Source organism: Passer domesticus, chromosome 3 (assembly GCF_036417665.1).
Source record: "Passer domesticus isolate bPasDom1 chromosome 3, bPasDom1.hap1, whole genome shotgun sequence".
NCBI classification, from domain to species: domain Eukaryota; kingdom Metazoa; phylum Chordata; class Aves; order Passeriformes; family Passeridae; genus Passer; species Passer domesticus.
This window is the reverse complement of record NC_087476.1, coordinates 101,757,371-101,781,798: the sequence shown is the minus strand read 5'-3', so window position 1 is coordinate 101,781,798 and position 24,428 is coordinate 101,757,371. Positions and strand designations below refer to the sequence as shown.

The 24,428-nt window shown below is 42.1% G+C and overlaps 2 protein-coding genes and 2 long non-coding RNA genes across 4 annotated transcripts in view; 2 read left to right on the top strand and 2 right to left on the bottom strand.

Moving 5' to 3' along the window:
* Positions 1–2,066, bottom strand: part of LOC135297322 (uncharacterized) — a 476,053-nt gene extending 473,987 nt beyond the window's left edge. Inside the window, exon 1 of the long non-coding RNA XR_010359348.1 lies at positions 1,855–2,066. This is a non-coding gene — a long non-coding RNA (uncharacterized LOC135297322). The remainder of the gene's footprint in view (positions 1–1,854) is intronic.
* A 139-nt stretch (positions 2,067–2,205) lies between these two features.
* On the top strand, positions 2,206–4,543 carry LOC135297321 (uncharacterized). The gene is made up of 4 exons (XR_010359347.1): positions 2,206–2,341; positions 3,810–3,854; positions 4,098–4,181; positions 4,300–4,543. It is a non-coding gene; the product is annotated as an uncharacterized LOC135297321 (long non-coding RNA).
* CEBPZ (CCAAT enhancer binding protein zeta) lies at positions 3,733–18,559 on the bottom strand. Its single transcript, XM_064414747.1, has 16 exons — positions 17,911–18,559; positions 16,022–17,538; positions 14,731–14,962; positions 14,243–14,417; positions 13,817–13,905; positions 13,303–13,356; positions 12,505–12,607; positions 11,564–11,632; positions 10,344–10,410; positions 8,902–9,002; positions 8,105–8,162; positions 6,860–7,068; positions 5,801–5,884; positions 5,296–5,357; positions 5,128–5,209; positions 3,733–4,400 (listed from the first exon to the last, which is right to left on the bottom strand). Exons 1-16 carry the CDS (start codon positions 18,529–18,531, stop codon positions 4,261–4,263), a joined length of 3,663 nt encoding a protein of 1,220 aa, XP_064270817.1. The 5' UTR covers positions 18,532–18,559; the 3' UTR covers positions 3,733–4,260.
* NDUFAF7 (NADH:ubiquinone oxidoreductase complex assembly factor 7) lies at positions 18,530–24,183 on the top strand. The gene is made up of 8 exons (XM_064415788.1): positions 18,530–18,559; positions 18,636–18,716; positions 20,064–20,174; positions 21,136–21,346; positions 21,835–21,893; positions 22,610–22,723; positions 23,509–23,652; positions 23,956–24,183. The coding sequence occupies exons 1-8, from the start codon at positions 18,530–18,532 to the stop codon at positions 24,181–24,183; spliced, it is 978 nt and encodes a 325-aa protein (XP_064271858.1).
* Positions 24,184–24,428: the final 245 nt, after the last annotated feature.

The following is a 24,428-nucleotide window of genomic DNA, read 5'->3' as shown; positions in this document are numbered from 1 at the left end:
AATCTTTACTTTTCATTCTTTTTCCTCTAGTCTTGCCTTTTTTTCATCTTGCATACAGGCTTTTCCATCAGTTCGCCTACCAGGCAACAAGGTGCTGCATTCCTCAGCAAACCACGGGGAGCTGTGTACCTCCTCTCCTACTGAACAACTGGCAGTGGTCTTTAGTAAAATATTCTCCTGCTGAGCTACCACAAACTGTCCAACGTTAACAGTGTGAGATCCCTTTTTTCCTTTATCTACTCATCCTTTGGCCTGAGCAGGAGAGGTTTACTGAGTTACTAAATGTCAGAGACAACCTATATCATGTCTCCACACCTGAACTCTTCCAAACTCTGTGAGAAATAAAAGCCAGTGCCAAGATATGACAAACAACCTCTGTGTAGGGTCCAGCAGGAGTCTGGACCCAAACCCAAAGGGATTATGGGCTCCTTAAAACAAAGATGCATATTTCACATGTTGTGCCTGCTCCTTTTTTATTTGGCCTCTTACAGTTCACTGCTCTGTCTCACAGCTGTTATAAATTCACCCTAAACACTACAGGCGTACTTTTTAAGCCCCTAAATACACTACAGTTTCTTTCCAGATCAGAACTTGCCAAACAATGCAAATTCTATATGCTAAATGAGACCCTGACCCAGGACCCTCTCTGGTTCGAGCTGCAACTGCTACAATGATAACACAATGAATTCCTTTCTTGGATCCATGTTTTCTCCAAGAACCCTAAGCTTCTGCTGCTTGGGTTGATCCTGTTCACTTAAAATCCCCAGAGCAGGAATTACTTTACTAAGAAATCCCGCTGAGTACTAGCAATACTTGCAAACTCAGCCACCAGGGAAAAGAGAATTGGAAAATTAATCACCCTGTAAGAATGAGCAGGAAAAATATTATATCTAATCTTACAAAACACTAGTAGAGGAGGAGGAAAGCATCTTACAAAGAAAATTAAATCCCTATTAAGGAAAATCTGAAGAGCTTTTATTTTGGCAATAGTCAGTCCCATAATATGAGTTAATAGCAATATGAATAATAGAAGACAATGAAAATTCAAGGAATAAGATGATTGTGTCTTTACAAACAGACCATGTGAATCTGCTTGTAGATAGGGCTAAGAATTTATAGACAGGGAAGCAACAGAAGAAACTCTTAGTTCTAGAAAATGTTACTATCAACACAGACTGTTGATCAGCCAAGGCCACATTATCTGTGTTTCTCTGATCCTAGAGAAAAATAACAAAGAATTTATAGAATTATGAATAGTTTTTCTTTCTTTATATAAATGAAAGTGGGGTGCATACTCGAGGGAAGCATAGAGCAGGCGAGTCAGGAAGTCTGTGCCTTCCAGGTACTTCAGCCAGTGGGGAAAAGGAAGAGGGAGATGCAGTCTGGAATTTAGGATTAAAAAAGGGGACTGTATCCCCCAACAATGTGAGGGACCCCATGAGAAATGCCCATGGCCTTTATTCAAATAAAGTTACAGGACTCCTCTGTCTCCTTTATGGACATAAACCTCTGGCATTGTGGATTAATTTTCCTGACACTCGGGAGACACACTGATTATTTATTTCAGAGTTGCACAAACCTGAGTGCTCCAAGGTATTCCACAAATCAAGCACGCCAACTATCAGAAGTTTTTACTATTTATAAAATTTAGCAAACTAAAGAATTAGTGTTCATTGGCTACAAGTAACATAATTCCCCTATTAATTAGTCTTCCATCTTCTATAAGTTAATGATTGCCTTGCTTCTCATGCTAATCAGTCAACATGCTCAGTCTTTCTCTTCTTGTGGGTCGGTGGTTTTCTTGGGTCCGTGCCCATCAGTTGGTGGTCACAATCTGCCCCGGCCATAAATTACCTTTTACCCAGTCCAGCTGAGTTTGCTTTATAAATTTCTTCCTTGTCTTGGGGGTTCTGCTGGATGTCTTTGTGTCCACTATCAGTAGTCCATTCTCCTCACCTAGCATTATTAGGTCTGAGATGACTGAAGCCTACCGAGCCCAAGACCTTAACAAGGCAATTCTACCGATATAAGCCATTTGTATTTCTAACACCTGGCCATCACTTAGCGCTCGCCTGTTACCCCATTAATCAGGATTAATGTCTTTTCTCGTTGATTAGGCCGGATATTCAACAACGCCCGCCCTTTCCTGAGAGGATTTTTGCACAGCTCCTATTTCGCACCGCGGCCATGACGGGCCCGTGAGGCCGAGCGGCGCCTGCGCAGCGCGGCGGGAGGCGCCGAGCCGCGGCCATGGCGCGGGTCCTGCGGGGGCTGCTGCTGCTGGAGGCGGCGGGGCTGCTCGGCGCGCTGCTGCTCTACCGCGCCATGGACCGCAGCCAAGGTGCGGGGGCGGCGGGGACCTGGGGAGGGCAGAGCAGAGGAGGCTCCTCCGCGCGGGGGCCGCCGGCGGTGCCCGCCGGCTTCTGTAAGGAAATCCTGGCGTGTGGGGTCAGGACTGGGCTTGGGTGAGTGCAGCGCACAGGGCTGGCTCGCTGGCCCCAGGATTTACCTCCGAAGAGCGAGCTGCTGTTGTAGTTTTACAGCCCAAGCCCGCGAGCAGTGCTTCGGGGGGCAGCACCACACCAGGAGCAGAGAGGAATCCTGCGCGGTTCTGTAGCGACAGCACCGGGCCAGATAAGGATTTGAAAGGGAGAGGCTGTTCGCAAATGAGGCAGGAATTGATCGGTCTATTTCAGGCATCTGGTGTTGAGCCCTGAAGGGATGTCCCGCTGTGTCTGGGTCTCGCAGCCTTTGCGGTTTGACATTTCCCAGGCTGAGGACAGACCCGGCTGGCAGGAGGCACCAGCGCTGTCTCCTGGATTATTTAACTTCAGTCCCTCAGGTGCTCAGGACTCCGTGCCCAGGTAACACAGAAAGAATAAGCAAAGCACCAGTTGGGTTACTACAGGGAGGCTTGCTCTGCAGAGGGTGCAGCATTGGTTAGACCTGTGTCCCCTTTGGGAAAAGAGCCTGTCCTGCGTGCAGGGTCAGGGCGAGCCACAAGGCAGCTGCTGCTTGGCTGGGAGGGCAAGAATCCACCCATTTCAGCAGTGGCGTGGTCTTCGTGCCAAGTATAAGCTGAGCTTCACCTTCACATCAGTTTGCATTTGTTTTCCAGGATCCAGATGATGCCAGGCTGTTAAATTTCAGCCATCTTTGCATTTTTATTAGAAAATACATGTAACAAAAACATAGGGAACAGATGTTTTCTGCCTATTGTAACTTGATGTTGGGCATCCATCTTTGGGATTTTTTCTCCTCTTTTGCAATTCTTATATGCATTTGCATATTTTATATAACAGCAGTTCCATAAGGTGCAGTGGGCTAATCTAACAGCTCAGTGAACTCAGAGTGAGGCTTTTACTGCTTTCTTTGTGTTAGTACTAGAACTGTTATCATCCTTTTACAAAATGCTGTAAATAATTAACAGCATAAACCTGTTGTGATTTTTACTGGGTTGTCAGAGTGACCCACAGAACAATGCAGTGAACATCTAAATCTGTACAAAGAAACAAAATTTCCCTGGCTTTATCTGCATGTCAGTCTATGAGAGGCATGCAGCTTCCTGTAAATCATAGGACTTGGTTATCACAATTGTGAGGAAGTTCAGAAAGCACTGTGATGAGTAACCTGAATAGTCTCTGAAATTATTTTAAAAAAACCAAATTCCTATTGCATTATTTAATGGTGGCTGTAACTAAAGAGCTCAAACAAATTTTGATAAAACAACTCTAGTTAGAAAATAGTGCATTTAATTATTTGTCTTAATATATGCTGGGAAAGTAACTGTGACTTATCTTTCTTGTCAGATTTCAGATACACAATGCAGAAGAGGTTTCCATCAATTCTGGAAGGTGGGTTTGTAGTTGCTGGCTTCAGAAGGATGGCTGAAGCTTCTGTTGCATCTTAATATATACAACCAACCTTAGGATGGCTTAAACCTTTCCCCAGGAAGTTTTTATTGTTAAGGCGTGGCTGGAGTGTCAGACTGTTGGATTGAGAGCTGGAGGGTTATACACTGAATGAAACCAGCCACAAAGAGGCTGCTTGTCAGATATGTCTAACTTAGAGCTGACATGGATTTTCCTATTTTTCAGTTTATTACAAATCCAATGAGCGGTCTGGAATTCGTGGCATAAGGGAGAATGACCAGATGACATGGTTAAGCAGCAAGAACTGAAGTAAGAAAGATGTGTGATTAAATAAAAAAATATTTAAGAATAATCCTTTTTAAAATGTCCACACATCAAGACGTTCCGTTCATCGTCTTGATTTCTTGCCTTTGTACTTGTTTTTCAGCCCTCTGTGCCTGAACTGTTTCTTCTTTTTGATTATGCTTTTCACATCCCTGTTGTGAAGCCACCTGTCACGCTCTATTTCCCACTGGATCTGTTTGACATCTGTAGGAGGAAAGATGAGAATTTAGGAGCCAATGGATACCTCTGACCATGATATGGCATACAGATCAATCATATAAAAATTAAAACTTGACTACTGTATTTATAAAAGTTAATAAAATGCAAACTGCCTTTTTTTTGAGAAAGCTGTGTTTTCTTTCATTTCACGTAACAAACCCTACCATCTCAAGAGTTTTAGACATTGCTTTGTATTTCACAAATGCTAGACACATTTGCATTAGCAGCAGTGTTTATCCAACCTGCATATACACATGCAGTTCATTAGAATTACTTTGGGAAAACTACTTTCTGCTTCACTGATGCTGCAAGGAGACAGTCCAGTAGGTGGGTAAAGATAGCAATACTTTAATGCCTTCCCTTCCCAGGGAATCAAGGACACTTTACCTGAGCAGAATTCACACAAATGCCTGACAAAGAGCATCCTGCCTTTCTTTCCCTGTTCACAGTGTGAAAGGGCCAACAACAGCTTCTCCCTCTTTCCTGAAGCCTTATGCACTCCACTACTCCCACTTAATATTTAGCACTGGGCATCTCTTGTCACCAGAGAAAAGTGTCCCATCTTACTGATGCTGAACTATTGTCCCTGCTGTGTGTGACTTCTGAGCATGTGTTCCAGTTAAAAGTGGTTCATCTTTTCACGTACAGAACCTGAAGGGAAAGAAGTGAATTTCAGCATTCCAAGTGCCTGCTACTTGCAGCATGTACTTACTCGCATTATCCTTGTTGGCCATGGCGTTCATTCCGATATTGTCAAACTTAGAGCCCGCGTTTTCATCCAGCAGGTAGCCAAACTTTAAAGAGAGAAATTTCAGTATTCTGTTACAAAGCAACAGGTGAAATGCTTGATCACTTTTTGTTAAGCACTGATCAAACTCACCTCTTCTGCAGATGCCAGTATACCAGCATCTTGGAGTTTTCTCTTCTTTCCTCGCCTGGATCCTTCAAACAAAGAATATTACTCTGAGACACAACTTCAAGTTCCCAAAGACACTAAAACAAAGTTTTACCATGTTTTAAATGTTTAGAATTTTTTTCTTAATGAGATTAACTGAATTAGCTATGTTGGAAATCTTTGTTCCCCACTTCCCCTAAAAGGAGAAAAAAAAGACTTTCCAACCAAGAATTAAATAGCACAAATCTGTGTAACAGATGCATGAAGCACCAGTACAACTCCATCCTTCAAAATTCCTCCTTCGATCTCCTCAAATCTCTTCAGATTGTTACTCTGAATTATGCTGGCTGGGGACAACCTCCTTTTCATTTGTGCTTTATTCAAGTCTGAACCTAGATCCAAAATGTGATAATCTACTGTAGTAAATCCCTCTACAAAGGTTTTTGGACTATTTTATTTCTATTAAGCTTTCATGTCAGTGTTTTCTTACCTTCCAATGATCCCACAAAATTCATATCTTTCTTTTTCTTGCCCTTTTTACTGATGGATTTCAGTTGCTTGTCATTGTTTGAGTCTGATAGGAAAAAACTCAAATACATCAGTCTCCAATTTTCACACCATGTACAAATATTTAAAGTACAGCAGAGACTAAAATTCCTTTCTAGGCATATTTGTCATAATGGTCCAAGTCTTTAAAAGGCAGTGCACACAAGCCAATCTAGTATTTCCTCAAGCGGGACCATTAAAAATTGGTCTTTGTTGTGCTGTTCTCTGTGTTGTTTCCACAGCACCAGAAGGGAATGATACTATGATACATAAAATACAAAAGCTAAAAGCAGGCATTAGGTAAACCTCGAATGTCTACATGGTAAGTTTGGTGAAATAATAATTTAATGAAAGATTATTTTAACAGCTATGAAGAGTTTACCTCCCCTACCCTCAGTCATCTTCCTGTGGTCTTTAGTTATTCATTGAAATACTCCATTAATCTCTGCTTTTCCAGCCACACGCACTGTAGTCTATGTAAACTGTGCTTTTCAGGTGAAAAAATAAAACCATGCAGGTACAAGAACCAGTTACTACTCCAGTAGTAATAAAAACTTGAGAGCATAGCTGTATTACAAAAGTAAGCTGTTACCTGTGAGACAGCCATTTCAATAAAAGTCACTTCATCTAAAAAAAATCAGCATTAACTATTGTCTAAAGAAATAGAAAAATTATCAATGTTTATTATCAGATTTTTTTTTCTCCTTGAGCTCTTTTAATATTTCTGCCTACTGAAGCCAGTTATTTGTGTATAAATTTTCAGAATGAAAGAAACATGTCTCATTTGGAAGTTTTTGATGCCTAATTCCCACTCTCACCTAGGAGATTGTGCCTCAAAATGCTTAAGACTTCCCTGTACAGAGAAAGACTTGTAATTTCTTTGCATAAAAGCCAAACTTCCCACCTAGTTAACTAAACAGGAATTTGCATATGTAGTTACATATCAGATAACCTATTTTTAAAGCTTTTTCTTCTTGTTTTTCAGTAACAAATGGCACTTTACCTAGGTCATCATTATCTTCAGACACATCCATAAATACACCTCCCTCTTCATCCATATCCTCTTCAAAGTCTTCCTCCATACTTCCTAAGGAGACTTCCTCATCATCCAAATCACTGAAGTCATCTTCATCATCAGAATCCTCCCAGTCAGCACCAGATCCCTCACCACCTTGGCCTTTCTTGCCGCCTTTGGGATTTTTTTTTATATTACTAAAAGAAGATGTAACAAGTTTAGCACTCCATCTGGGAAAATACTGTTTGCATCTAGATGACATCTGTCTACTGGCAAACACTATGTGAGGAAAGTTCAACATCACTGCAAACTTCTGCAAATGTAAGCTGCGACCTAAAATATACATATTATACACTCAGGTATGTTTTCAACATTAGTATAGGCAGTTGTGTTATGAAAGTCAACCATTTTAAGAAGTTCTGGGGACAATCCTATTCTGAAATTAGCAGAAATTACAGCTTGAGTGTTTTATCTCTTCTGTGTGTTTGCTCCTTTTCAGAAAGTCTTTTCTGTAAAACACAAACTGTTCTATTAAACACCAGTCAAAACCACAGAAATGTTTCAGGTTTCACTAGGAGTTTAGACTTTAATTCTGCTGCTGCCTCAAGGGAAAAAGCCTCTATGCAAATTCAAATGCCGCATTATAGATACTTTGAGTAAAATAGAAGATGCTTAATCATTTATGATTGGACTCAATGAACCTAAAGGTCCCTTCCCACCTAAATGATGCTATGATTAATGGAAGTGCTGACTGCAGGAGAACTGAAAGCTCTGAGCTCTGTGATTCTGGATCTCACAAAGCTGATTAACTGTGTTAGGTCCAGTTACAGCCAGTACTTATGACAGCAGTGCCATTATGCCTCATTCTGCTTCCTCTTGTACTTAGTAAAAACCTGAGGCAATGAAAAACAAGATTTTACACTGCTTACTGTGTCATTCCATTGTATAAAGTAAACAATTAATTAATTAATTAATTAAGACAATCCAATACTACAGATCTCACTTAAGGACTGTAAGCATCCCAAAATCATCATTATGGCACTATTATGGGGCATGCAGAAAACCTGCATTACTCAAAGTAAATCTGATATTGCTGATTTTGCTGATATTGCAGATTTTTTGCAAGGTGATACTCTAAATTGTTCTGAAAAAGGTCTATCTAGTTTCACAGAGTAAAACTCTATACATATATTAAGACAAGAAAGAGGAGTAAGAACTAATCTGAAGTCTTACCCAGCAAAATCAAGGTCATCCTGGCCAACAACAGCATTATCAGCAGCTTCAAAAGTATCTAGGGAGAAAAAAAAATGCTATTACTACAAAGAAATATGCAAGTCATCACATCCAACAAGTTCATGGAGCTGTTGGAGCAAGTCCAGAGGAGGGCCACAAAGACAACCAGAGAGCTGGAGCACCTCTCCTGGTATTTAAGTTGTTCAGCCTGGAGAAGAGGAGGCTTTGAGGTGACCTTACTGTGGCCTTCCAGCACCTAAAAGATGCTACAAGAGAGCTGGAGAGGGACTTCTTTCCAAGGGCATGTGGTGACAGGACAAGGAGGAATGGCTTCAAACTGAAAGAGTTTAGATTAGGTATTAGGAAAAAATTCTTCACTGTGAGAATAGTAAGGCACTAGACCACGCTGCCCAGAGAAGCTGTGGATGCCCCATCCCTGAAAGTGTTCAAGGCCAGGTTGGATGGAGCTCTGAGCAATCTGTCTTGTGGAAGGTGTCCCTGCCCATGGCAGGAGGGATGGAATGAAATGATGTTTAAGGTCCCTTCCAACCCAAGCTATTCTATGATTCCAGCATTTCAAAACATCTAATTTTCAGACATAGGGTCATTATTTTAAGCTTCTGAATTTATGAAGTAAATTCTCATGAGAAGGAACAACTGGAAACCAACTTTTCTCCCATTCCCTTTTTCCTGTATCTGGTTCTTTTACACAATATGAACTATGAAAAGGATAAATTAGTAATTTGAAAAATGTGGGAATACTGGGATAGTTACTGCAACGAAGAACACAGCCTTACCCAAGACTCTTTCAAATTCATCATCATCCACATCCTCCACACTTTCTTCATCATCCAGACGCTTTTGTTTCTCTCTCTTCTTATCAAACTTCGAATAAAATCTGAAATAATATATTGCTCTCAGACACAAAATTACAGGGGATTATCTTTATGACTTTTTTATTACAAAATCTGCTAATTGTTTCCCATGTATGTTGCCAGTTGAAAACTGTAAGTGATGGTTTCAAACACATCTAAAATAAAGATACTCGTACTTCCTTTGTTTTTCAAAAAATCAGTCACTACTGTAATATTTAAAACAATAGAATTTCACTGGCCAAAAGTGGCAGAAGTTATTTTTAACATAATGAATTTATAAAAGAGCACAACAAAGATGTAAAAATCTGCCTTAGACTGAGAAGGAGGAAAGGATCAAATTCAACTTGAATGTAATTGGGAAAAAATAAAGAAGACATTCACCCATCAAGTTTTATCAAATTTTCTCACATAGCCCTCTTCTGATGGGTCTTAGTTTTATCTTCTGTCAGCCATTTTCACCTTCATTTCATGTTAAAGAACCACCAAACACAGAAGGCAATTTTGACCACATACAAAAGAGTACTTTGTACAGAAGACTTTAAATGTGTAATCTCATTTTCAGCCATCTCCAATGTAATAATACTGTTAACTTTTCAGATGGGCATGTTTTTAAGATGCTTTTCTTTAATCTCGAAACCAACACCACTATTTTATTTATTTATTAGTAGTATATTCCTCAATATATATCAGTTAATTTATAATAAATGAAGTTGATTCAAATAATAATTTCCTAAGGAGACATAGGTAATCAAAATAAAAACAAATCTAATAAAAACAAATTTTTGCCAAATGCATATCACTTCAATTTTAGTACTAGAACTGCATTTTTATATCATACTTTCAAAGGAAATTCAAAGAAACAGAAAGAACTGTAAGTAATACAAATCTAAATACTCTAAAAAGTAGCTCCTCTGATTTTCTTTTACTTTGTTCCATTCTAACAAGCTTTGATGCTAATAACACAAACAAGCTATATTTCAGCTTTTATTATGTATATCTCTAATGTGTAAGAATAACAACTTACAAGATATTCATCATTACCCATTACTTAAGACTTCTCTATTGTAATGTCAGCTTACTTAATTTACTTAAACTACAAGCCCCAATTGCCTTTGTTCATAGGTGATATTCTTTCCTAAGCCCTTTTGACAAATGTTAAAATTATGTCCAAGAAAAGCATTATCGTCTTAAGTAGCTCAAATTAATCAAAATTTGCAAATACTTGAAATACCAAAGAGTACTTTAAAAATGCAGTGAGTTTTGATGGTAGTGCATTAAAAAAACAAAAACAAAAAACAAAACAAAACAAAACAAAACAAACAAAAAAAAAAACTTAAAATGAATGTTCACAAGTATTCCATTACCTGTGAAAGAACACTTCATCCACTGGGATTTTGCTTTCATCTTTGGTCCGGAATTCCTTACTGTTGACTGCAAAAACAAAAAAAGAACTGATTTTTACCCCAAGTTGAAATGCTTGTTATTCTTTCCAGGGGCTAAACAGCACACACAGGCAGAAGCAGACACCCAGTGTCACCCATTCAACAATGTGGAGCTTATCTGAAAACCTCTTCAAACACAGAAAGCAATTTTGACCATATACAAGAGTACTTTGTACAGAAGTCTCCAAATGTGTAATCTCAGTTTCAGCCACCTCCAATGTTAACAATACTGTAAACTTTTCAGATGGGGCAGGTTTTTAAGATGCTTTTCTTTAATCTTGAGACTTACACCACTATTTTATTTATTTATTAGTACCATATTTGTCAGGACAGAATTGCTCCTAAATTGCTCCTTCAACTCAGAATAAACTAAAAAATGTGACAAAGTGAATAGGCTAAAATTTCTATTTTCAGCTTTAACAGCTGTCAAACCAGCCATAAAAGTACATCAGTACTTACTAATCTGCATAACTAAAACTTCTTTGCAACACAACAAACCCCAAGCTGGTGGAAAAGCACATCCCTGGGAATGCTACAGAGACACTGCCACTGATGATGGTACCTCTTCTGTCCTCAAGCAACATGTTTTACTACAGTTTGCTCCCGTTTTTTAACTGCTGGTTCTTAAACTAAAGCCTACTCTTGATTGTTGGAAACAGTGGGACTGGACAAAAAGCAGCTTATTTCTGGAGGCAGGAAGACTCTTAGCAAAATAACAGTGCTGACAACATCCTAACAACAGCTGCAGCTGTGGCATTGTATGGAGCAATCCATATAATTTAATGAAAGAACTTAATGTGATTTAAATAATTATATAGATCCATTTTTCTGGTATTTTAAGTCATTTTTCAATCATAATAAACAGAATAAAAATGGCTATAAAATAAGAGACTTTCTGTACATAATTTTTTCTTCAAATTATTAAATAGATCCAAAGTTCCATCTGTGAAGATTCCATACATCCTTACAAGAAGATGAGGTCTGATCCTGAACATCAGGCATGACCACTGCACTCCTGATGAATGGCACTTTCTTTTATTGCTAAGACAAACAGTATAGACAGTACACATGACACATCTACATCAACCAACCAAGGACTTTTTAATCATCATAATCTTAACTGATTTAAGGGGCAGACTTACCTGCAAAATTCTGCATATCCTTCATAAACTGCTTTTTCTTCGGCTGCATTACCACACTGCTGGTGTTTTCTGTATCAGAATATAAATCAGAGATAATTTTTATTTTATGACTATTGATACAGAAGTGTTAGGAACAGCTGAAAGACCTGTGGATTGTGCTGCCATCCATAATGACCTTTAGAGGCTGGAGAAATGGGCTGACAGAGACTTCCTGCAGGTTAACAAGGGAAAGGCAAAGTCCTGCACTGAAGGAGGAGCAATCCCAGGTACCAGTATACACTGGGGGCTGCCCAGCTGGAAAGCAGCTTGGCTAAGAACACCCTGGTAGTCCTGGGGGACACTCAGGTGACTGTGAGCCAACACTATGTCCCCCCAGCAAAGAAGGCTGATGGTTTTCCTGGCATTTGTTAGACCATACTTGTAGCCCTGCGACAGGTCTGGGCTCCCCAGCATAAGGCAGACATGGGCACACTACAGAGAATCAAGTGATGGGTCACTAACTTGATGGAGATTCCACCTGAACACCTGGAAACACTTTTTCACTGTCAGCACAACTGTGCATTGGCACAGGTTGAACAGCAGTGGAGTCTCCTCTCTTGGAGGAGACCAAAAGCCATCTGGAAAGTCTGCTCCAGGTGTCTCTGCTTGAGCCCCTGACTTCACAGGTCCCTTCTAGCCTCAACCATTCTGCAGTGTTTACACCTCCCATGCCTTGCTTATCCCTGCAAAGTGAGCAGTTCTGCACTTGAGGGTGTGAGGGGCAGCAGGATGTGCCTGTCAGCTGGTTCTGGCTTGCAGACATCTCTCCTGCAGCCCTGCAGACAGATCCCACTCCTCTGTTCCACCACATGCACCCCAAATGTTTGAGAAGGCCAATCTGAGAGAAGGACAATTCAGAGAGCACCTACAACCAAGATCACATGGTACAGAGAAGTGCCTACCTTTGCCTTTGCTGAGCTTGGGGTTTCTGTACACAAAGCGATCCAAGAACCTCATTAACGTGAAATCCTGCAAAGGGTCACCGGAGTACTGAATGTGATTCCCCTGAAAGAGGGAAAAAGCCAAAGATCATTAAGGTCTTTACTTTAAAGACACCATCTAAACACAGAAGACTCAATCAGTTCAATAACATTAAAATATACTTTAAAAAGATAAAGACTTGGGGATGCTATACCACATAACCCTGATCAGGTTCCTTTTTGCAATTTCACTATTTGCTTAACTAAACCACAACTCCTTTGCTTTGTTTCAGTGACAAACTGCCTTGCAATGTACTGTGCTAACAGCAGTTAATACTCAACATCATTTCAATACCATATATGCAAATGAAAAATACATATTTTAAATACATACTTTTGAAAGTTTGAGTGGTTTTGGCATACAACAGTATTTTAAAAAAAAATTCTTCCTGTTGGAGGGTTTCCCATATTTAAAAAAATTAAATAAAAATTAAATAAAAATAAAAAATTAAATAAAAATATACAAAAACTCTAATAAAGCTGTAAGAATCATACAATACCTACATTTCTACAAAATTAGAACTTTAGTAAGCAGTCTCCTTTACACATAACATTGTAATTCCATGAAAAGCTTGGCATTTGAGAGTATGATCCAGTTCTGCAGAGCTGCTGGTTACCCACGAAGTGCAAGGAGACTTTATAATGTATTTTTTCAAATGGCAAAAGACATCTGACATAAAGTACCAAACTTCAAAGCAACAAGCTAGCAAAAGCACTTACTTCTAGAATTGTTTTTGCAAACAGGGCCACAGATGGATGAAAATGTTCAGAAAGCTGAAAAACATGAGTCATTAATTTATTTCTAATTTAAAAATATGCTGTAAAACCACTCTGTGACTTATCAAATAACAGACATACACATAGTAATGCAAGGCTGATGAAGCACTTTAACAACTGAAGAACTTCAACTTCTAATCTTTTATTTGCATTAAAAACATTTTCACTTACAATTTTATTTAAGTCAACACTGAAAAGCTTTAATGATCAAAGTTAAGATCCAATAGTCAAAAAATATAATTATTGTCCAAATCTCCACTTAAAAAATTCCTATTCCCTACTCAAGCACATCAGTATTGTATGGACCATATACAAGCTTAGAACTGAACGAAGTGTCAGCTTTAACCTTTCTGCTGTTACTCAAGCAGCTACTTCAAGAATAACCAAGTTCTTTTTTCTCTCTTCATATAAGGGCCACACTTTTCAACTCAACAACGACAATTCAAGAATGTCCCACCTTCTTCAGTTCCCAAAGGCTTGTATTTTCAGCACCACAGTATAAAGGACTTCGGTGCATAGGATCATAGGAAGCTTCACTCGTCCTGCCTGTGGGGTGGAGGGGAGCAAAACAAATTTTCTCAGGCAACTTTACAAGAGTATTATCCTCATTTCCCCACAACAGTAATGCTGCCCATCACTCCCAGCTGGACAGGCCAGGAAAAGGCTGTATTCAGCTGCCCTCCACAGTGAAATACAGCAGTCAAGAGTCTTTTCATTACTGCTGAGGTAACAGATAAATTGCTCTGACTGGTTGCTTTCAACCAAACTTCAATTTAAAAACTAAAATAATGTTTTAATCACTTAATCTTACAACAACTCTTGACCAACGTGTCCCTATTATGGACTCTTAGCTGTTAAAGTATGTATTTTCTTGCTGATTTACCTCCCATATTCCGATGATGCACCCATGAGGCTGATGAGTTTGAATTGTTTGTTTTAGCAGAACTTTCCACTGTACTTCTCTTTTCATCTTCTTCTTCTTTGTCAGCATCCACAAATTTTTCCTCATCATCTTCAGCCTCCTCATGATCCTTAAAGCACTCTTCATCATCTGACCCCTAAAAAACAAAAAACATTAGCAAACAACTTTTTCTTTCCATATTTATTCTGATTTTTTTAGAAACACACATAAAATTCTTGAGCTACTTAAAAAATTTAAACAAATGATGGTTGATGTTTAAGAAATACAGATTTTTGTCCTTGATATAGCACTTAAAATTGAACTTCACTGCTTAGAACACACAACAATAATGGTCCCTCCCCATCTAAGAAACATCTTAGCAAATGGTTACTACAAAACAGGTTAGGAAAAGGTGCTTATGAAAACAGCTCTTACTGAAAAAGCAATGAGATAAAGAAACCATCTTATACCATGTGATCCTGTAACTGGACCCTTAACTCTGGTTTTACTTTCAGAAGCTCAGACAGAAGGTACAGGGTTCCACAAATGAAGGGTGGCATTTGTCCACAAGTGACTTGAAGCAGCCTCTTCACAAAGGCCTTCACTCGCCTCAGCACAACATCTGCCTTCAGAGACTTATAGACAAGATTTAGAAACATGGATGGCTTTGAGCACGTTGCTAAAGCAGGATCTAGAAGCTTCCTGTAGGACACACAGGAGAAGTTTTGCTGATTGTCACAATGCACACAGGAGAACAACTGCTATTAACAACTATTACCTACATTTTTCACAGTGCCATCTAAAAAACTAGTGACAGCTTGCTCCTCAGTACTCAAACCATTAAGATCAGTCCTGAACTGTCAAGAGCTGTGTAATATTTCTGGATATATATGAGACAATGAAGATTTTTAAAAAAACAAACTGCCTTGGTAAACAAAATATTGCAAGAAAATAAAAAGAAACTGAGTTCAACTGAAAATGGTTTCAAAATTTGAGATACTCAGTGTTAAGAAATTAATCTGATTTGTTTACTTGTTTAAAAAAAGAAAGCAAATGGTTAAAAATCAGCACACTTCACAATCAGATCAGACATTTGTACTGGCAAGTTCATTTTCAGTTCAAATTTTTTTCCAGGCTGCCAAGCACAGTAAGGCCCTTAAATACACTGCACATTCTCAGGGAACCTGAATTCCCTTTTTAAAAAATCAGTAACCTCCCTTGGTCAGCTAACAGAAGCCTGTAAGGATCCTATAAAGAGTCTAAACAATCAGCTGGGACAAGAAAAAAAGCAGTATTTTTATAGCACAAGGCTTTCTAGATACACAAATTAAATAATCTATAAAATTTAAGATAATATTCCTCCTCTGCAAAATAATAGGAAAAAAAAAGAAACAAGATTTTAGGGTATCTACAGGCCTAATTTACAGGCCTAATTACTTTACAGGCTAGTACCTGTAAAAGTGATTTCAGAAGGAAAGTTATCAATTAGTTTCAAATAACATCTGGAAGTAAAGCAAGCCAGCAGGAGAGTGGCAAAGGATGAAATACACATGTGTTCTCAGGACCTATCCCTGTCTTGTTTTTATCCTCATGTTAAATCAAAGAAATCATATGTATTTTCTTCAAGCTACTACAAAACATCAGGAATTTTAGACCACAAAACTAAAATGATCTTAAAAGCAAAGTGTTTCTGCAACTTTAAATTAATGGTGACTACTTCTTAAAATGAAATTTATATAAAAATGCAAACCTGCCACTTACTTGTACAGTGCTGTATAGTACCTGTCCGAAACAGTCTGCTGAGAGTCCATCACTTGGAACAGCAGCATCAGGGCCTGGACACTGGTACTGAAGTTCACAAGATGCAGAACTTTGAACAAGGTGTTCATTTGCTCTTTCACTTTCTCATCACCAGTCTCAGCATAAGGGTAAGCTCTGTTCACCCCACAAAGAAGAGCACTGAGCATCTTGGATTCAACATCTTTTTTCTTTATACAGTTCCGGAAAAAGCAGAAGTACAAAGTTATCAGCTTGTTAGCCAGTGCACTTTCTTCATGACTGAGGACTATCTGGTTTAGAAAGCAGATAGCATAATATTGAGTTTTCACATTGATGTTTGAGCGGTACAGAAGCCTCTCCACCTCACTGCACACTACTCCCTTCATATTTGGATGCTTGTGAAGTAAGGTCTCTAAAAGATAAGAGGCTTTGGTGGCGATCTTGTTCTGAGGGTCACCCAGTTTATTCACCAGCAGAACCAGCAGAGCTTTCTCCTGCTCGGGCTTGTTGCAGAGCAGCTCGTGGGAAACTGCCAGCGCTCGGGATTTCGTGGCTGTCAGACAATCGTGGCTCAGCGTCTCCAGGGCCTGCACGAACTCTGCTATCTGCAGCTTCAGGTGATGCTCAAAGTACCAGAGTATCAGCCGCCTGTCTCTTGAGTCCTTGTTGCCACTCGACATCTGCCCTATGTTGTTCAGCGGTCGCTGTGAGAAAGACCACAGCTTCCGATTGTCCGGTAGGATGTCTGTAATGAGGAGCTCCTTGAAAGTATCCAAAGCCATAAGACTCTGCTGCCTGCTGCCCTTCTTCTTTACGAGATTTATCAAGTTCTCAACAAACTGGAGACTGTGGACAGCACTGTCCTGGATCAGAAGGGTCATTGCTGCCATCCTGTCAGCCAAGGTGCCCGAGGACACAACAGTTTTAATCCATGCAGAAGAGGCCCCCTTCTGATAGTCTGTCTTATTCTTAAACAGGTCTCTCTCGTGTTCATACAGCTTTTGGGCCAGGGCCTTATACTTGGACAGAAGTGTCTGATTCTGTGGCTCTGTAGAGAATTCACTGGTGTACTCTAGATCATACCACTTGCCCCCTGGTTTGATCAGGATTGCTTGCCTAGCGTGAAATTCAAAATCTTCTTCCAGCCTTTCCTTCTTAGCGGAAGACTGCTGGCCCTGATCACCACCAGCCTTCTTCTTCTTGCTATCTTTCAGACTGCTTGCCTTTTCCTTTCCTTTTTTTTCTTTTTTCCCCTCTACTGAAGGACTATTTGTTTCCTTCTTGCTTTTCTCTTTCTTTGGAAGTTTCTCTTTCTCCCTGCTGCCACCATCATCCTCATCCCCCTCCACCACCAGGCAACTCTTTGCATATTTGTTGATCCCCAGGGAGCTGATGAACGCCTCCACCTCTCCTTCCTTCAGGTCATCGATCGTGTCCTTCTTGCCCCCGTCCACCATCTCGCTCTCCTCGTCCACGGCACACAGCATGAGGTAATCTTGCTGCGGAGACAGGGCACAGCTGTCACGGGCAGATCTGCTGCAAGGTTTGCCAAGACTCCCACGGCTTCCCCACAGAATCCCTGAATGATTTGGGTTGGAAGGCACCTTAAAGACCCTCTAGCTCCACCCCGCCTGACACGGGCAGGGACACTTTTTCCTCGACCAGGTTCCTCAGAGCACCATGCAGCCTGGCCTTGGGCACCTCCAGGGATGAGGCACCCACAAGTTCTCTGGGCAGCCTGTCCCAGTGCCTCACCAGCCCCTGAGCAAGGAACTTGTTCTCAGCTCCTGCGTGGGCCCCCGCGCACCTCGCGTCCCGCATCCCGGGATTGGGGTCCCGGCCGCCACGTGCTCCTCCCGCCGCTCCCTCACCTTGGTGCCGCCGAGCCGCAGCACCTCCTCCAGCGTGAACTCTCCCTCATCTCCGCCTTCTGCTTCCTCATCCCCATCGTCGTCGCCCTCTTCCTCGCCGCTGTCGCCACCCGCCTTCCTCCGCTGCCCCACGCCGAAGTCCCAGAGCGCGGCCGCCATCGCCGCCGCCGGAAGCGCCGCGCGCAGCCCCGTGACGCGCGTCCGGCCCGAGCCGCGGCTCCCGGGGGCGGCCGGAGCGGGCGGAGGGGAGGAGGAGGAGGAGGAGGAGGAGGCAGAAGAAGAGGAAGAAGACCGAGGAGGAGGGGCGGGATCCGCATCAGGAGCCGCTGCCATGGTGCTGCCGCTGGCGCGCCGCGCGCTCCTGGCGGGCCGCCGGCGGCTCCCCTGTCCCGGTGCCGCTGCCCGCGGTGAGCGCCGCCTCTCCTCCCGCTCTCCTCCGCGCTCCTCTCGGGGCCGCCCCGCTGAGCCCCTCTCCCCTGCTCTCCCCGCAGCTCCGGCGGCGGCGCGGCTCTGCTCGGGCGCGGGGGCCGAGGCGGAGGCGGCCGGCGGGGACCGGGCCATGCTGCGGCACCTGGCGCGCAAGCTGCGGGCCAGCGGGCCGGTCACGGTGGCCGAGTACATGCGGGAGGCGCTCACCAACCCCGGGCAGGTGCGGCGGGGCCGGGCCGGGCCGGGGGGCTGTGCCTCGGCCCCGCTCACCGCTCACCCTGTGCCTGTCCCCCCAGGGTTACTACACGCGGCGCGGCGGCGTCGGCGAGAGCGGGGACTTCATCACCTCGCCTGAAATAAGCCAGGTGTTCGGAGAGGTAACGCAGCTCCTTGCTCTTAAGTTACTTGTTGTACTTCAATCACGCGGGCCTGGCTGGAATCCTGGTGAACACAAGCCATCCATGAGCCAGCAGTGAGCCCTTGTGGCCAAGAAGGCCAATGGAATCCTGGGTCCATTAGGAAGAGCAGCACCAGCAGGCCAAGGGAGGTGATCCTGCCCCCTGCCCAGCCCTGCTGAGGCACATCTGGAGTGCTGAGTCCAGCCCTGGCTCCTCAGGACAAGAGAGACATGGAGCCCCTGGAGTGGCTGCAGTGGAGGGTACCAAAGATGCCTGAGGCTCTGGAGCATCTCTCTAATGAGGAAAGGCTGGGGGAGCTGGGCCTGTTCAGCCTGGAGAAGAGGCACTGAGAGGGGACCTCATCCATGCCTGTGAGTGTCTGAAGGGAGGTGCCAGGAGCATGGAGCCAGGCTCTGCTCGCTGCTGCCCAGCAATAGGACAGGAGGCAATGGGCAGAAAGTGATGCACAGGAACTTCCACCTGAACATGAGGAAGAACTTCTTTACTGTGCACTGGCACTCAGATTGCCTGGAAAGGTTGTGGAGTTTCCCTCACTGGAGACATTCAGGAACCATCTGCACACAATCTTGTGCCATGTACTCTAGGATGACATAGTTGAACAGGGAGGGTGGTCGAGATGGCCCAGTGTGGTCCCTTCCTATTTCCATCCCAAGTGATTTCCAAGCCAGTGTTCAGATACCTTATCAATGTCAAAATACTGGAGTAGCAATCAAGTTACTTCCCAAGAGAAAAATTAGTTTTGAGGGAGGAAAGGGGGTTTTGTTTTTCTAAAAGTCCTTTGTCTGAAACACCATCTGTGCTTAGTAACTGTTTATTTTCATACAGAACTTGCTTATAAATAAAAAGAGTTATGGTGACTTTCCAGTGTGAAAATGCTCCTCAAAAATAATCTCCAGAGCTTGGACTGGCTCACTCTGGTTTGTGTATTGTTTCCAGAAGTGAAGATTGGCTAAATCCTTTTCTCAGGGATGCTTTGGTAAATGCATTGTCAGGAAGAACACTTTTCCTAAGGCACGTGGGCAGTGACCTGCATTTAGGTGAAAGTTCCTGCTCCAGCCAGAACAGACTCCTCACATTTACTGATGGAGAGTTGCTTCTGCTCCTGAAGCAGACAGAAATCAATGACCAATGTTAATATTTAAAGACAATAATGTGATGTTATGTATCATAATTCTCCTTAACTTTAAAATATTGAGACAGAATGTTGCCGTGTTATTTCAGTTAGTATCAGACAAAAGGCAGGCGTGATTTTCCACAAGTGCTGCAGTTACTTCTGTAACCCTGTGTGTTGTTTCTCACTGCCAGTTAATAGGAATATGGTACATTAGTGAATGGATGGCCATGGGCAAACCGACCACCTTCCAGCTGGTGGAGCTGGGCCCAGGGCGGGGCACCCTCACCGAGGACATCCTGCGGGTAGGTGAAAGCCACCTGTGAGCTGTGTTTCTGCCTGTGTTCCATAGCTACAGGGAAGAGGATTTGCTGTCAGGGTTTACCCTTCTCTGGGAGCCAGCTCTCTTCAGTCAGGCTGGCAGCTCAGACTCTGATTAGAATGGATGCGTTTCTGGGACCAGGGCTCTCAGATAGAAGCAGACCAGGGGCCAGAACACTGCACGGACACACCTGTGACCTTCCAAACACCACTGGATAGAAGGGGAGGGCAGGAATACTCCATTGTAAATTATTTCTGTGCAGGGAAACGTTATCCAAACTGAAAACCATCTAGGAAGATGTTGCTATGTGTAATTGGGATGGAGGCCTTAGTGCAAGGAACAGAACAGGGGAGCACAATAACACAGAATGAAATCTGTGTTAATTCCTTTGGACATTTCAGGGCCTTATTTCTTTTGAGTTAATGCTTTGTGTTCAGTCATGCCTGCATGGCTGTCTTTATTAAAATGCTGCTGGTTCATAAACAAATAGCTAATGGGACTTAGCACCACATAAGAACTTTTATTCTATTTACATACGTTAATAAAAATAGTGAAATGTGGAATATCAAACACTTCTTCAAGGTGGCAGGGAAAACTGATCCATTTCACTTCTAATGCTAGACCTTCTACAGGTCTTAGAGGAGCTGCTACTGCTCTTCCAAATTAGCATTTCATGTTGTTGTCCTTACAGCCCTGTAATGTATAGCCAACTTTTTGAAGTGTAGAAGCTTTTATTAAGATTTATGAAGAAACTCACACTTCCACACAGAGGAGCAAAATGCAGTCTCTCTCACTGAGACTGTTTTGTTAGTGAAAGCCAACTAAAATCTTTTATCTTGAATAGTTAATAGTGAATAGTAAATAGTGAGAAGAAAGGTTAATACTTAAACCTTTAATGTACACTGCACAAGACTGCACCTAATAGAATTCATCTGCCTTTTTAGGTCTTCAAGCAGCTCGCCTCTGTTCTTAGTAAATGTGATGTCTCTGTTCATCTGGTAGAAGTGAGCCCCAAACTCAGCGAGATCCAAGCAGTGATGCTGACAGGAGGGAAAGTGCAGCCAAGCCCTGAGGACGAGCCTGCTTACATGAAAGGCATTAGCAAGACTGGAATTCCCATTTTTTGGTACAGAGACATTCAAGATGTGCCACCAGGTAAGGAGCTTGAATGCCTCGTTAAAGGGATGGTGCCTTTCCTTCACTGACAGCTTTTGACAGCAGAGGGCTCCCTGCTAGCCTTCACACTGGACAGAAAAGTAGTTATATACATATTTGTACTTGTATGAGTCTGAGGCAGGATCTTGGTTCATTTTCATCACTGCTACCTACTCTGTCTTCCTTCATTTGGAGATAGCTACCCAATTTCCTATATTTGACTTTTTTATTTTCATGGGGGGGAAAAAACCCTTTACTGGCTTTACCTGAATCTCCTTTCACAAGATAGTGATCTAAAATTCATTGCCTGGAAGCTAGAGCTAGCTGTAGAAATGGCATCTTAAATGTGTGCAAGCTGGAAGTAATTATATTTTTTCCACAGCCACATTAACTATCTTAATTCATTAAAAATCATTAAAATATTTTAAACTGGGAACTGCTCTGGAAATGTTAATCATTTAATGGAGTTTTTTTTAACCTCCCCACAGGTTACAGCTTTTACCTAGCACATGAGTTCTTTGATGCCCTGCCAATACATAAGTTTCAGGTATAGCAAGATTATTATTTTAATTGTGACCATCTGCTTAAACACTTTTTCTCTTTGAGAAAGGGCTGAATTAAGGTGCCAAGCTAGTCACATGCCCTGTCTCCGGTGATGAAATAATTCTAACTGCATTGGACAAATAAGGCTTAATTCAGCTGAAAACTGTAAAATTAGTAATTATTTTTGAATGGAAAAACTTGAGGAAAGCTAAGGATTTCTTTCTGCTAAAATAACTCAAGGTTTTGGAGTTTTTTATTCCTTGTGCTACATAAACACAGCTTTAATTTCCACATTATTTTCTGTAATATTACTAACAAAAGACTGAAGGGCTTTCACTTGAATAGTAATGAAAGCAGCAAAATAGAGGCTAGTTATGATTCAGAAGTAGCTAATTTATAAAAATCACCAGTAGAATGAAATCTTTCATTTTCATAAGTTAAACGTTGCACTGTCAATAGAAGAGGCAGCATGTTTCTTCAGAGCATCATTCATTCCCTTTAAGTATAATTAAACCTGTATTTGTTGGCTCTGCAGATGAGAGTCCACCACAAGCTTTTTCTAAGGCAGTTACTGGAATTAAATAAGAATGAATAGTCTTTGTTAATAATGTATTGTTGTTCCTAAAACCTTTGTGAAAAGGCTTGACATATTAGTTCAATTGAACAAGGTGCTGTGGTGCCTGTTGAGTGTAACACGAGTACCTTGGGCTTGTTAAACAGCGAACGGAGAAAGGCTGGCGTGAGGTGTTGGTTGACATTGATCCAGAAGTTCCTGACAAGCTGCGGTTTGTCCTGTCACCATCCAGGACCCCTGCAACACAAAATTTTATTCAGGTGAGGTTATGCCTACCGGGCTCATCCTTTATTAACTCTTTCAAGTACATTTAGTGCTTCTCAGTTACTCTGACAGCAAGAAGAGGACTCTCAGTCTGTAAATGAATAGAGCTTAAAATTTCAAAGCATTTAGCCTTGTATGCTGTGAAACTACAGCACAAAAATTATCACGTGTATGAAACTGCAAAATAGGAGCTTGAACACACAAAATGTCTCAGCAAACCGAGGCAGCAAGTGACAGGCAGAGTTCTCCACTGTGTGTGTGTGGCATTACCATGTCAAGAGTGGCCCTGCCCCAGCCAGGCTCTCAGCCTGCTGCAGGGTACTCAGGGCAGCTGCCTGCTCAGTGCCAGGCTGACCTTCAATGGAAAGTGACTGGGGTTTCTTCCTGAAGTGCACTGGATACTCAAAGCTACAAAATGAAGTACTGGAGATTACATAGAGCTACAAAGTTTCACAGAGCAAGGCCTCTCAGAAGCGTGTGCACAGCTGAAGCACTATTTTCCTTAAGTAAGGAAGTTTCACCTGATACAGATATTCTTGGTAGAAAAATTTGCATTTGACTACAGGTTTTTGAAGAGAGGATTGAAATCCAGCACTCAAAAATACTAATTGAGAATGAGTGATAGCAAAAACTAGCTCAAGCCAGTGTAGGTAGCCTGGAATGCACCTCCTGTACCTGCGTGTCCCAGCAGAGCAACAGCCCCAAGACACCAAGTGTGAGCGGTACTTGCCTTGTGCTCGTCTGCTAATACAGGCGTTGTGGTCTTTGAACTCTGCACTAGCCAGAAGAAACAAGAGACCACGTGGAAGTGTGTCCTGAGGCCGGTGTCATTGTGCAGCGGCTGGCCTCTCGGATAGAGAAGGATGGTGGGGCTGCTCTGGTTGCAGATTACGGCCACGACGGAACCAAAACGGACACTTTCCGGGTAAGGCATTTGCCCTGTAGCCAAAAGTCTCTGTTATCTTTGATCCTTAGGTTCTTGTGAGATAAAGTTCGTAGGTGAGCATAATAGCAAAAACTGCGTAAAACTGAGTAATTCCTGTTTAATCAGTACCCAGAAGGGTTTCTGTCAGATGGAGCGGGTAATCTGAGTTCTTGCTATGTTTATCTCAAATTTTCCATGTATAATTTGCTGTTGTCACCACTCAAAGGCGCAGCTTAATTTTTGCTGGCCCCAGCTATGATGGTTGGACTACAGCTGAGTGTAATCTTCCAATTTCATTTTCAGGGTTTCCGGAATCACAAACTTCATGATGTGCTGAGTGCTCCAGGCACAGCAGACCTGACAGCAGATGTTGATTTCAGCTACCTTCGAAAGATGGCACAGGGGAAAACAGCTACATTAGGCCCTATAAAACAGAGGGAGTTTTTAAAGAACATGGGCATTGACCTCCGACTGCAGGTGCAAAGTGTTCGCAGCTGTAGAGCTCTCTCAGTCCCTAGGCAATACTCTTAAGCAGTACAAGAGCTTTAGTAAAAATCTTTGGTTTTTAAATGAAGTTGTTCAAAATAGAATGTAGGTGTGAGTTCAGAGAGTTGCTTGTGCTAGATGCAAGTTGCTCCAGATCCCTGAAAATAAATTGATCATATTATATTTATGAGCATTTAATGCAAAACGTGTATCGGTGTATGGGCTGTGGATCACCATCAGTGATCTCACCAGTTCTGCCAACCATCACAGCACCGTTAAGTGAAAAGGAT